This window comes from Jaculus jaculus, unplaced genomic scaffold, assembly GCF_020740685.1.
Source record: "Jaculus jaculus isolate mJacJac1 unplaced genomic scaffold, mJacJac1.mat.Y.cur u25, whole genome shotgun sequence".
Taxonomy (NCBI): Eukaryota; Metazoa; Chordata; class Mammalia; order Rodentia; family Dipodidae; genus Jaculus; species Jaculus jaculus.
In genome coordinates, this window is record NW_025423515.1 from 2,986,116 (window position 1) to 2,998,220 (window position 12,105).

The window sequence follows — 12,105 nt, forward strand, 5'->3', positions numbered from 1 at the left end:
CAGGCAGAGAAGGAAACAGATAGGGAGGGAGAGGCAGAGAAAGAGACAGATAGGGAGAGAGGGAGAGGCAGAAAAAGAGACAGTTAGGGAGAGAGAGAGGGGCAGAGAAGGAGACAGAGGGGGAGAGAGATAGAGGCAGAGAAGGAGACAGAGGGGGAGAGAGACAGAGGCAGAGAAGGTGACAGAGGGGGAGAGAAACATAGGCAGAGAGACAGAAGCAGAGAAGGAGACAGATGGGGGAGAGAGAGAGAGGCAGAGTAGGAAGCAGTTAGGGAGAGAGAGAGGCAGAGTAGGAGGCAGACAAGGAGACAGAGGGGGAGAGGGAGAGGCAGAGAAGGAGACAAAGGGGGAGAGAGAGATGTGGAGTAGGAGACTGATGGAGAGAGAGAGGCAGACAAGAAGACAGAGGTGGAGAGAGAGAGGCAGACAAGGAGACAGAGGGGGAGAGAGAGGGGCAGAGGAGACAGATGGGGAGAGAGAGAGGAAGAGACATAGGTAGGGAGAAAGGGAGAGGCTGAGAAGGAGGCAGGTAGGGAGAGAGACAGGCAGAGTAGAAGAGACAGGTAGGCAGAGAGAGAAAGAGGCAGAGGAGACAGACAAGAAGAGAGAGAGACATAAAAGGAGACAGGTAGGGAGAGAGAGGCACAGAAGGAGACTGGTAGGGAGAGATAGAGGAAGAAAAGGGGAGGCAGGTAGGGAGAGTGAGAGGCAGAGAAGTAGAGACAGGGAGGGTGAGAGAGGGGGGCAGGGAAGGAGACACAGAGAGAGAGTGTGGCAGACAGGGGAGACAGGAAGGAAGAAAGACAGAGAAGCAGACAGGTAGGGAGAGAGAGAGGCAGAGTAGGAGACAGTTAACGACAGAGGGAGGCCGAATAGGAGATAGATAGGGAGAGACAGAGAGGCGGAAATGAAGATAGAGTGTGAGAAAACAGAGATGGAGACAGATATGGAGAGTCAGAGAAGTAGATAAATAGGGAAAGATAGGGAAAGAAGGAGAGAGAACGGGAAAGATAGGGAACGAAGGAGAGAGAACGGGAATATAGGTAACGAAGGAGAGACAACAGGAAAGATAGGGAACGAAGGAGAGAGAAAGTGAAAGACAAGGACAGAAGGAGAGAGAATGTGAAAGATAGGGAATGAAGGAGAGAGAAAGTGAATGACAGGGAAAGAAGGAGAGAGAAAGTGAAAGATGGGGACAGAAAAAGAGAGAGAGAAGGTTATACATAGGGAGAGAGGGAAAGAGAAGGATATGGATGGGTAGAGAGAGGCAGACAAGCATATAGATAGGAAAAGAGAGACAGACAAGGTGATAAACAAGGAGGGACAGAGAGGCAAAGAAGGAGATTGATAGGGAGAGAGAGGCACAGAAGGAGTCAGTTTTGGAAGGAGAGAGACAGAGAAGGAGAGAGGTAGGGAGAGAGAGAGAGAGAGGCAGAGAAGGAGACAGGTAGGCAGAAAAAGAGAGGCAGAGAAGGTGACAGGTAAGGAGAGACAGAGGGAGAGAAGGAGACAGATAAGGAGAGACAGAGAGACAGAATAGGAGACAGATAGGGGTAGAGGGAGAGGCCGAATAGGAGATAGATAGGGGGAGAGAGAGAGAGAGAGAGAGGCCGAGTAGGAGATAGATAGGGAGAGGGAGAGAGAGAGAGGCCGAGTAGGATATAGATTGGGGGAGAGAGAGAGAGAGGCTGAGTAGGAGATACATAGGGGGAGAGAGAGAGGCTGAATAGGAGATAGATAGGGAGAGGGAGAGAGAGAGAGAGAAATGCCGAGTAGGAGATAGATAGGCAGAGGGAGAGGCAGAGAAGGAAACAGACAGGGAGACGGAGAGGTAGAGAAGGAGAGAAAGAATCAGAGGTGACAGACAGGGAGAGAGGGAGGCAGAGAAGGAGACATTAGGGGAGAATTGAGGGAGAGACTGACAGACAGACAGGGAGAGAGAGAGGAGCAGAGAAGGAGAGACAGGTAGGGAGAGAGAGAGGCAGAGAAGGAGACAGACACGTAGAGAGAGAGGCTGAGAAGGAGGCAGGTAAGGAGAGAGACAGGCAGAGGCGATAGACAGGGAGAGAGAACAGCAGAGAAGGAGACAGAAGGGGAGAAATGAGGGAGAGAATGACAGACAGACAGGGAGAGAGAGAGGCAGGGAAAGAGAGACAGGTAGGGAGAGAGGGAGGCAGAGAAGGAGAGAGAGGTAGGGAGAGAGGGAGGCAGAGAAGGAGAGACAGGTAGGGAGAGGGAACGGCAGAGAAGGAGAGACAGGTAGGGAGAGAGAGCGGCAGAGAAGGAGAGACAGGTAGGGGAGAGAGAGCGGCAGAGAAGGAGAGACAGGTAGGGAGAGAGGGAGGCAGAGAAGGAGAGAGAGGTAGGGAGAGAGGGAGGCAGAGAAGGAGAGACAGGTAGGGAGAGAGAACGGCAGAGAAGGAGAGACAGGTAGGGAGAGAGAGCGGCAGAGAAGGAGAGACAGGTAGGGGAGAGAGAGGCAGAGAAGGAGGCAGGTAAGGAGAGAGAGAGGCAGAGGAGGAGATAGACAGGGAGAGAGTGTGGCAGAGAAGAAGAGACAGGTAGGGAGTGAGAGAAGCAGAGAAGGAGACAGGTAAGGAGAAAGAGATGCTGAGAAGTAGGTGGGTAGGCCAAGAGATAGGCAGAGAAGGAGACAGACAGGGAGAGAGAGAGAGGCAGGGAAGGAGACAGTTAGGGAGAGAGAGAGGCAGAAAAGGAGAGAGATAGGGAGAGAGTGGCACAGAGAATTAGACAGACAGGGAGAAAGGGAGGCAGACAGGGAGAGAGAGGCAGAGAAGCAGACAGGTTGGGAGAGTGAGAGGCAGAGAAGCAGCCAGGTTGGGACAGCGAGAGACAGAGAAGCAACCAGGTTGGGAGAGCGAGAGACAGAGAAGCAGCCAGGTTGGGAGAGTGAGAGGCAGGGAAGCAGACAGGTAGGGACAGAGAGAGGCAGAGAAGGAGATAGATAGGGACAGAGAAAGGCAGAGAAGGATACAGGTAGGGACAGACATAGATAGAGTAGGCAAAGTTAGGGAGAGAGAGGCAGAGAAGGAGACACCTAGGGGAGAGAGAGGCAGAATAGGAGACCAATAGGTAGAGAGAGAGAGAAGCAGTAATGAATACAGATAGAAGCAGCGTAGGAGACAGATAGGGTGAGAGAAAGAGGCAGAATAGGAGATAAATAAGGAGAGGGAGAGAGAGGCAGAGAAGGAGACAGGTAGGGTGTCGCTTCTCAGTCTGACCAGCAGAAAGGAACGACGCCACACAACGTTCTCTTCAGGAACCTTAACAGCATGCAAAGAAAGAAAAAAATGAACCCCGAGCTCTTCCCAGTCCGTCCTTAAATCCCTCGCCTGCACCACTCAGAGTCTGCCGCGTAAGTCTCTTCAATAGGCTCACGTCAGTAAAACGTCAGATGGTCTGATCTTGCATAGGAACGAGTCTGTGCAGTGTGCACCGCAGACATGGCTATTCAGGGGTGTATAAGGAAGTCAGGTGCAAATCATACGACTTGGCAGCCATCCCAGGTGCCATCTTGGAATGGCTGCCACACCCGCTCCCTACAATTCCCCCCTTTTTTTATTGTTTATGGCAGAGAGAATGCCTGTCTTAGGTTGCCCCCTGCGACAGTGCTCCTTACCCGTCATGGGGAGTCAAACAGCATTGGTTTAATCCCTGTCTTAGGTTGGTAGCGTGTCCAGGGAGTCTTACCCATCTTTGACTACTTCTCTAGCATGCCAAGCCACACTTGAGGAGATTGTCCTATCTCCATCACTGCTAATGCTTGTATAAGCAAGACTTGATTGCTTTGTTGACGAACTCTCATATTATATATGCACCAGAATGCTAGGCAACTGATGAGGAGCAGGCATAGGGCTACCCCCCCCCTCCCCGCTGTCCAGCCCATTCCTTCAGATGAGGCATTGCTTGAAGAATCCAATTGGTTAATCCCAAAGCGAGAGAGGCATCCACTCTGGTTGAATTTATGTGGACAATGGACTGTCGCAGTTCCATCAGCTTGGTATCCAGCTCTCGAGACCAATTACCTGTAAGATAGCTAGAAAGCTCTCGGGAAAGATTACCAGCAGCACTTGCATTATGGAAAGGAACAGAGGTTACACACAATCCTGGATAATGCCATTGGCACCCTAGCTGCGCTAATTCCATCAAAACATCCACTTGTTCCTGGACTAAATCTACTCTTTGATTAAGCAAAAGGATACCTGCTTTTAATTGGCTATTTACATTACCTTGCACATCTAAGGCCTCTGCTACTCCTGCTGACGGATTATTCAAGGTAGTCGCAGTCTGTACTGTAGTGGTTAACGCCACTGTGGCAGCTGTGGCAGCAGTAGCTGACACAGCAATGGCTGTAATGATGGCTGCAGTAATGCCAAAATCTCTTCTAGATCTAAACAAGGTCACAGCAGAAGGAGCCTCCACAGGCCAGGGAATATACCGAGGCATGCGGGCAGCAACAGCCAATTGATGCTCAGAAGCATTCCAGCACATCATATAAAAACAGGTATCATTACTACATTGTAAAACACTATCATTATGACTACCATTATATACTATAAAAACAGAAGGAGGCCACACACACACTGGCGTAGGCCGAAAGGAAATATTCTGTCCAGGGCTCAGCTCTTGTACGGAGGCCTCAAAAGTTCCATTCCAACTAAAACAAGCATTTCCTATACCTCCGCCCGCAATCATAGCCATGGGCGATAAGTCAGTACAGCTCCCATTTACACCGCACAAAAGCCAATCAAAGGGATTGCTATATATGGTCTGTGTTGGGTTTTGATAGGTCCAATTATAGCCTGCAAATGTATAATTATACATTGTTCCTATGTAGGGAGAAAAGGAAAAGGCATTTTTCACTGCCCAGCCAATCTTGTGAGATTGACACCCTGTCCATGGAAGTATATCAGTTCTACTGCCTCTGCAAAAGGGAGCCCACCTGGGCTGTGCAGGAATACTTGTATTGCCCTTGGCAACAAAAGCAGGCCCAACTCCACGCATCCAAGTTGCAGTTGCATTTGCCTGAGTGGGGTTTTTAAAGGGTGAATCAAACCAAACTCCAGTTTGATTATACAATTGAACACATGAGCTATCATGAGAAATATTAGTCACTAATTGAAAACACAAAACCCCCTTAAACTGCAATGTCAGAGGATCTTGCACTGGAGCAACCTCTCCATCTCAAGGTAAATAAGGCAACTGTAAGGAAGTATTGCTAACAAAAAATCTAGGAAAACTTGTGCAGAATGTATCAAAGGAATAAGCTTAGGAAACACTGACAATATACCCCATCGTCATTCATCACTCTTTATCATGGGAAGTATTCACATCAGCAGGAGCACTTTCATGGCTAGCATGATCACAATCTTCAGACTGCACAACTCTGGTAAGTTGCTCTGGAACCCAAATTGGCTGTCGTTGATCCTGGGGAAACACACAAACAGAACCTCTCGCCCAGACCAACATGGGATCTGGGCCATTTCAGCAGCCTGTCAACACATCTTTCCACATTACTTTGCCTTTATTGGAGGAATCAGGATCAGCATGACGATCCGCAGCAGAGCGCCCTGCTTATCTTTGGTCAAAAAATTTAGGGTAAAAAGGGCAATAGCTAATCTTTCCCTTGGCGTACGGCCCGAGGCAATTCCCCCTCTTTGTTTAAAAAGACATTCTTTCAGGGTGCGATGAGCTTGCTCAATAATTCCTTGTCCTTGGGGATTGTAAGGCAATCCATGATTAAGATGAACTCCCATCATTTTACAAAAGGATATAAAAGAGGCAGAAGTATATGCAGGCCTGTTATCAGTTTTTAATTCTTTAGGCATGCCCCAAGCACTCCAAGCTTCAAAACAATGTGCAAGAACATGTCGTGCCTTCTCTCCTGAATGCAGGGAGGCGAACATAGCACCTGAAGCAGTATCTATAGAAACATGAATATATTTTAACTTCCCAAATTCAGACAAATGGGTTACATCCATTTGCCACACATGTAGAGGGCGCAAACCTCAAGGATCGACCCCTACACTTACTTGTGGTAAAAATGGAGCACAGGACTGGCATGATTTAACGATGTCTCTCACTTCTGCATAAGAAATACCAAAGCGTGAAGACAGGCTCTTAGAATTTACATGAAACTGTGTATGAAAATTTCGGGCCAAATCAACAGAAGAAGAGGCTAAGAAAACCATACAGGCCTTGGAAGCTTTATCCACTGCATCATTTCCTTCAGCCAAAGGTCCTGGCAATGCAGTATGAGCATGAATATGTTGTACAAAAAAGGGTGACATCCTATTCCAAATTAGTATTTGTAGTTTGGCGAGCAACTCTCCAATAATAGATTTCAAATATAATCTTTCCTACTATTTCCAGAGATTTAAGAATATTTACAACATATTGACTATCAGATATTAAATTGAAGGAATTATGAAATTTTTCAAAAACAGGAATTACTATTTGCAGTTCAATAACTTGAGGTGAGGCTGGAGGGAACTCTACTACAACTGGCTGAGATCCATTAACCATATATGCTCCACATCCTGTTTTTGAACCATCAGTAAAAATGACAGGACACTCTGCCAATGGATCCACACGAGTAACACGAGGAAAAACCACAGGATGCATACTAACAAATTGTAAAATAGGATCTTTTGGGAAATGATTATCTATAAGACCATTAAAAGAATATCTTAAAACTGCCCAATCATCCACAGTTGCTGACAACACTTCAACCTGAGCTGAAGTATAAGGAATAAACAAAATTTCTGGTTGAGTTCCAAAATATTGGATACATTGTTGTATACCCATCATGGCCAGCTGGGCTACAGCTGTTAGGTAATGAGTAAGTGTTTTTGCTGGTGAAATCTTAGGATGCACCCAAAATAGGGGGGCCCCCTGCCATAACACTCCTGTAGGCTGACATTCAGTTTGTAAAATGCACAATACAATGGCCTTAGCTTCATCTCTATGCCTAAGGGCAGCCTTTTGTATACTCTTTTCCACTAACTGCAAAGCTGCTCGAGCTGCATCAGTAAGTTGTCTTGGGGAATTTAAATCTGAATCACCTGGCAGGATATCATATAATGGTTGCAGTTGTTTATTGGTCAGAGAAAGATAAGGCCTAACCCATTGAATATCCCCTAATAATTTTTGAAAATCATTCAAGGTGCACAGTCCATCTGTACAAATTTGAACCTTCTAAGGAGTTACTTGTTTTGGTGTTATTCTAGTTCCTAAATAATTTACTACAGAATCCTTTTGCACCTTTTCTGGGGCTACAACCAAATGTTTCCTTTTCAATTCTAAAATAACAAAACTATAAGTTTCATCAAGCATTACTTCTGTGGGAGCAGCAATAAGAATATCATCCATGTAATGGTAACATTTAGCCTTGGGGAATTTTTCTCTAATGTCTTTTAAAGCATCATCAACATATAGCTGACACATGGGAGGGCTATTTGCCATTCCCTGTGGCAAAACAATCCATTCATATCTTTTATCAGGTTCTGCATGATTCAAAGAAGGAACCGTAAAGGCAAATCTTACTGTATCCTTTTGATGCAATGGAATGGAAAAGAAACAATCTTTAATATCCAAGACTATTACAGGTCATTGCCTAGGCAATGCAGAAGGTAATGGTAATCCTCTCTGCACTGGTCCCATGACTATCATTTGTTTATTAATTTCTCTTAAATCATGTAAGAGCCTCCATTTTCCTGGCTTTTTCTTTATGACAAAAATTGGAGTATTCCAGGGTGATGTGGATGGCTGCAAATGTCCTAATAATAGTTGCTCTTGCACCAGGCCTTGCACTGCTTGTCATTTCTCTGAGGGGAGTGGCCACCGAGGAACCCACACAGGGTCCTCAGATCTCCATGCTATGGGCAAAGCTTCCTCAGTGGCCCCTAGGAAAAACCCACTCCAGCTCGGTTCCGTTTTTCATGAATGGGCACAGGAGATGTTCTCCATTGTAATCTTCGTCCCAGTCCCTTTCCTGGAATATAGCCCATACTAGACATGATGTTGCATGACTGCAAGCTATACTCTCCTTCATTGGTCAGCACAAATCCCATTTCTTGCATAAGATCTCTTCCCCACAGGGAAACAGGAACTCCTAGGACATAGGGCTGGAAAGTCCCGGAATGTCCCTCAATATCTTTCCAATGCAGAAGGCGGGAACTCATCTCAGGTTCCTGAGCATATCCTAGTCTCCTTAGCAGCTGAACTGATCTCTGCTTGGGCCAGCCAGAAGGCCAATCTTTGGTATTGATAATACTGCGGTCAGCGCCAGTATCTAAAAGGCCAGAAATAGACTTGCCCTCAATAATCAGCTCCAGCAAAGGGCGTGTATCAAGATTCAAGGAGCAGAATATGGCAGAGGTTCCTGTAGAACCAAACCCATTTGCTCCTCGCTCAACATCCCTTGCCAGAAATTGATCATGGCAACTGGGTAAAATCAATAGCTGATCTATTTTATCTCCAGGGGAAATGGCAGATACCCCTCTAGGGGAGGACACCATAACTTTTACCACTCCAGTATAATCCAGATCAATCACTCCAGGATGGATTATCATACCTTGCATAGTAACAGAGCTCGTCCCCAAAACCAAGCCCACTGTCTTAGGTGGTACTGGGCCATGAAAATCTGTCCCTATCAATTGAGGGCCCATTCGAGGTGTTAATATGAGTCTGGAGGTGGAACAGAGGTCAAGTCCTGCACTTCCTTTAGTTGCTCTCTGTGGCGATTCCACTGCATTGGAGGCCTCAGACTTGGCCAATTCTCGGCCACTGCCCCATATATTTGAGGGCCCTGGGGTCGGGGGCCCCATGTCAAGTTTTTTGGCCTGGCTCCACCATAACCAGCGCTCAACAGCTGTCCATTAATGTCTTTCACTGACCTTCATTCATTTGCCCAATGGTTTCCTTTTCCACATCTAGGGCAAAGCCCAGGCACTTTTGGCTTAGGACCCCCTGAAATCTGTAATTTAGGACACTGTCCTTTCAAATGTCTGGGTTGCCCACATTTAAAACAATTGTTATTCTTGGGTCCACTTTTACCTTGGGTCAATTGCATGACTGCTGCAGCCAAACCAGCATTTGAAAGGGATCCTCCCAATTCTCTACATATTTTCATCCACACTTCTAATCCCGTACTCTTATATGGATTAATAGCCTGCCTACACTCCTTAGTACACTGCTCAAAAATGAATTGTTTCAGCAGTGACATGGCTGTATCTGGGTCGCCAAATATCTTGCCTCCAGCCTCTACCATCCTGGCTACAAAGTCGGCAAAAGACTCTGTTGGCCCTTGGAAAATTTTAGTGAAGTTCCCACCTACTTCTCCTCTATTTGGAAGAGATTTCCAGGCTCTAGTCCCTATCTTGTTGATCTGTCCATACACCTGTAGAGGGTAATTATTCTGGAGGTTAGGAAACCAACCCTGCCACATTAACATATCCTGGTCCCAGGCAGCTTGGCCATTCGCATTATTCACAGCTGCTTGCTCTGCTGCCAGCTCCATATAAAAGACTTTCCAATCTAAGTATTGAGCAGGAGACAGACAGGCTCTAGTAAGATTTTGCCAATCACTGGGAGTCATGCAATATCGATGGAGAGATTCTAATTGGGCTACCACATAGGCAGCAGTAATGACATAGGTTCGAACCCCTTCAGCTAACCTTTGAATAATTTTCCAATGAAGTGGCTCATGATAGCGGTTACCTTGGGCATCCTGAAATACAGGAAAACACTGAGCTCATAGCTCCCTCCAAACCTCGGGGTGCAAACTCCGTCCCAAAACTCCATTAGGAACGTACGGAGGTGGACGCGGCAGTCCTGGCACTGAAGGTTCTACTTTTAGTTTCACTCTTCCTAAACGTTCAGCTATGCTTTCATGCTCGTCTTCAGAGACCTCCTCATCGGCAGAACTCTCAGCAGCCTCAGATCTCTGCTACCGCTCCTCTCTTAACTACTCCAACGCCTCTGTGCCCTTTTCTAGTTCCACTCCACAGCCCTCCTTATCCTCTATACAATTCCTAACTAGCTCCCAAACTGGCAGCACCCCGGTCAGCAGTATGCCCTGCTCTTCAGCAAACTTTAAATCCCTCACTAGCTTCTCCCAACTGGGTGCCGTAAGACGTCCTGATACTGAAAACCAGAGCGCAACTTCATCAACCACCCGTAAAAATTTCTCAACAGTAGCTTTCTTAAGGCCAACTCCTTTCACTTTTAAAAGACTTTGGAGGGCCTGACTGATTGAACTGGCAGAAGATGTATTTCCCATAGTGCTTGTGCAACTTGTCCCTCAATTGGGAACCTTATTGTCTCTTGCCGAGAACATGCCCACGTCCCACTTACCAGCTAGCTGCCCTGACTGCGATGAGTTCTGAACGTCCCCATACAGGCTACCACTTGTCGCTTCTCAGTCCAACCAGCAGAAAGGAACGATGCCGCACAACGTTCTTCTCAAAGCAGTTTATTCAGGAACCTTAACCACATGCCAAGAAAGAAAAAAAATGGACTTCCGGTTAAGATGGCGGCGTAGGTACCACGCCAAAGCAGCCTGGGGGGGGGGTAAAAAAACAAAGCAAAATATACACTTTTACTAAAAAGTGAGGTGTATAGGAAATTGAAGCAGCAGCGGAGAAGTAGGAGAGATCCAGAGCATCCAGAGCCTGCACAGGCAGACAAAAGCGGCTGCAGCAGCTCCGCCAACCGTGGTGGTGGCGGCGCACTAGAAAGCTGCCAAGCTTGGCTCCAGCTGCAAGAAAAGCCAGGTGTGGGAGCATCCCCTCACACCGGCGCTCTCCGCAACTCAGGAAACGCGAAGGGAGAGCGGCAGTGAGCAACGGAGGAGCAGACCATGAGGTACAAGAACACATGGAACAGCGAGAGAACCGGAGCAGCTGTGGCTCCCTCCTCTCCCCCACTGCCTGAGCCCAGTTCCGGCAAACAGAGCAGTGGTCCCAGGACCCGACCACACCAACATGACCCAAGCAGGAGCAGAGTTCGGCAGCAACATCAGCGGCTACAGCACCGGTAACAGGGGCCCAAGCAGCAGCACACCGAGGAGCGGCAGAAGCTTCAGCTGCTGACAGACCCAGTGGGGAGCTGATCTGCAGGGCCACAGTTGCCAGGCTTGGCTTGCCCCGCAGGAAAAGCCAGTGCCCAGCTCCAGAAATCACAACAGCAGCCCGAAGACCGAGGCAGCAACTTGACTGAGACCAAACTCATCCAAGATAACTGGGTTTGCACCAGGGAAGGGTCTCATTTGATCACAAGCTGACTTGGATCCCTCAACAGACCAGAAATCTTAACCTCTATGTTGATAGAGGATCTGGTTGTTATAATAACTACTCTGGCATACATACTTGGGGCTGTTTTTGACTGAATGGGTACAGTGTTTAGTTAACTTTTAGAATCTACCTGTATTTTATTCCACTCAGCCTACTTGAATACCCTCATAGCAGGGAAACTCAACCCCTAGGATCACCTTTGTAGATACTCTCAGAGTCTTAAGAGCCACATCTAACACCTCAAGCTCCTACCCTGAAAATATATAACATCAAACCAATTGATACAGCTAAGAATACCCAGCTAGCTAGAAAATCCAAGCATTAACTTAATCCAAGATGCAAAAATATATACATTATAACACAAGAAACACTAAAAAGCAAGATGATATAAATCCACCTAAAAGTATTAATGCATCAGAAATGACCTCCAGTGAGAAAGAGTTAGAGGAAATGCCTGAGAAAGATTTAAAAAGAATGATTGTAAATATGTTCAAAGAAGTCAGAGAACAAATCAAAGGAGTCAAAGAGGAACTTAAAGAGGAAATCAAAGGAATCAAAGAAGATGGAGGACACCAATTTCATGAAATACAGAAGGCAATACAAGACATAAATAAGGAAATAGAAATAATAAAGAAAAACCAGTCAGAATTACTAGCAATGAAGAACACAGTTAATGAACTAAAAAACTCTGTAGAAAATCTCACCAGTAGAATGGATGAAGGAGAGGATAGAATATCTAAGCTAGAAGACAGGTGGCAGATCTAATACTGGCCAACAAAGAGAAAGACAA

General features: G+C 46.7%; 1 protein-coding gene across 1 annotated transcript in view; it reads left to right on the forward strand.

Moving 5' to 3' along the window:
• The first annotated feature begins 11,006 nt into the window (after window positions 1-11,006).
• The window catches only part of LOC123457507 (vomeronasal type-2 receptor 116-like), a 104,705-nt gene continuing 103,606 nt past the window's right edge, over window positions 11,007-12,105 (forward strand). The window contains 1 exon segment of the mRNA XM_045141386.1: window positions 11,007-11,058. Coding sequence (XP_044997321.1) covers window positions 11,007-11,058 — 52 coding nt within the window.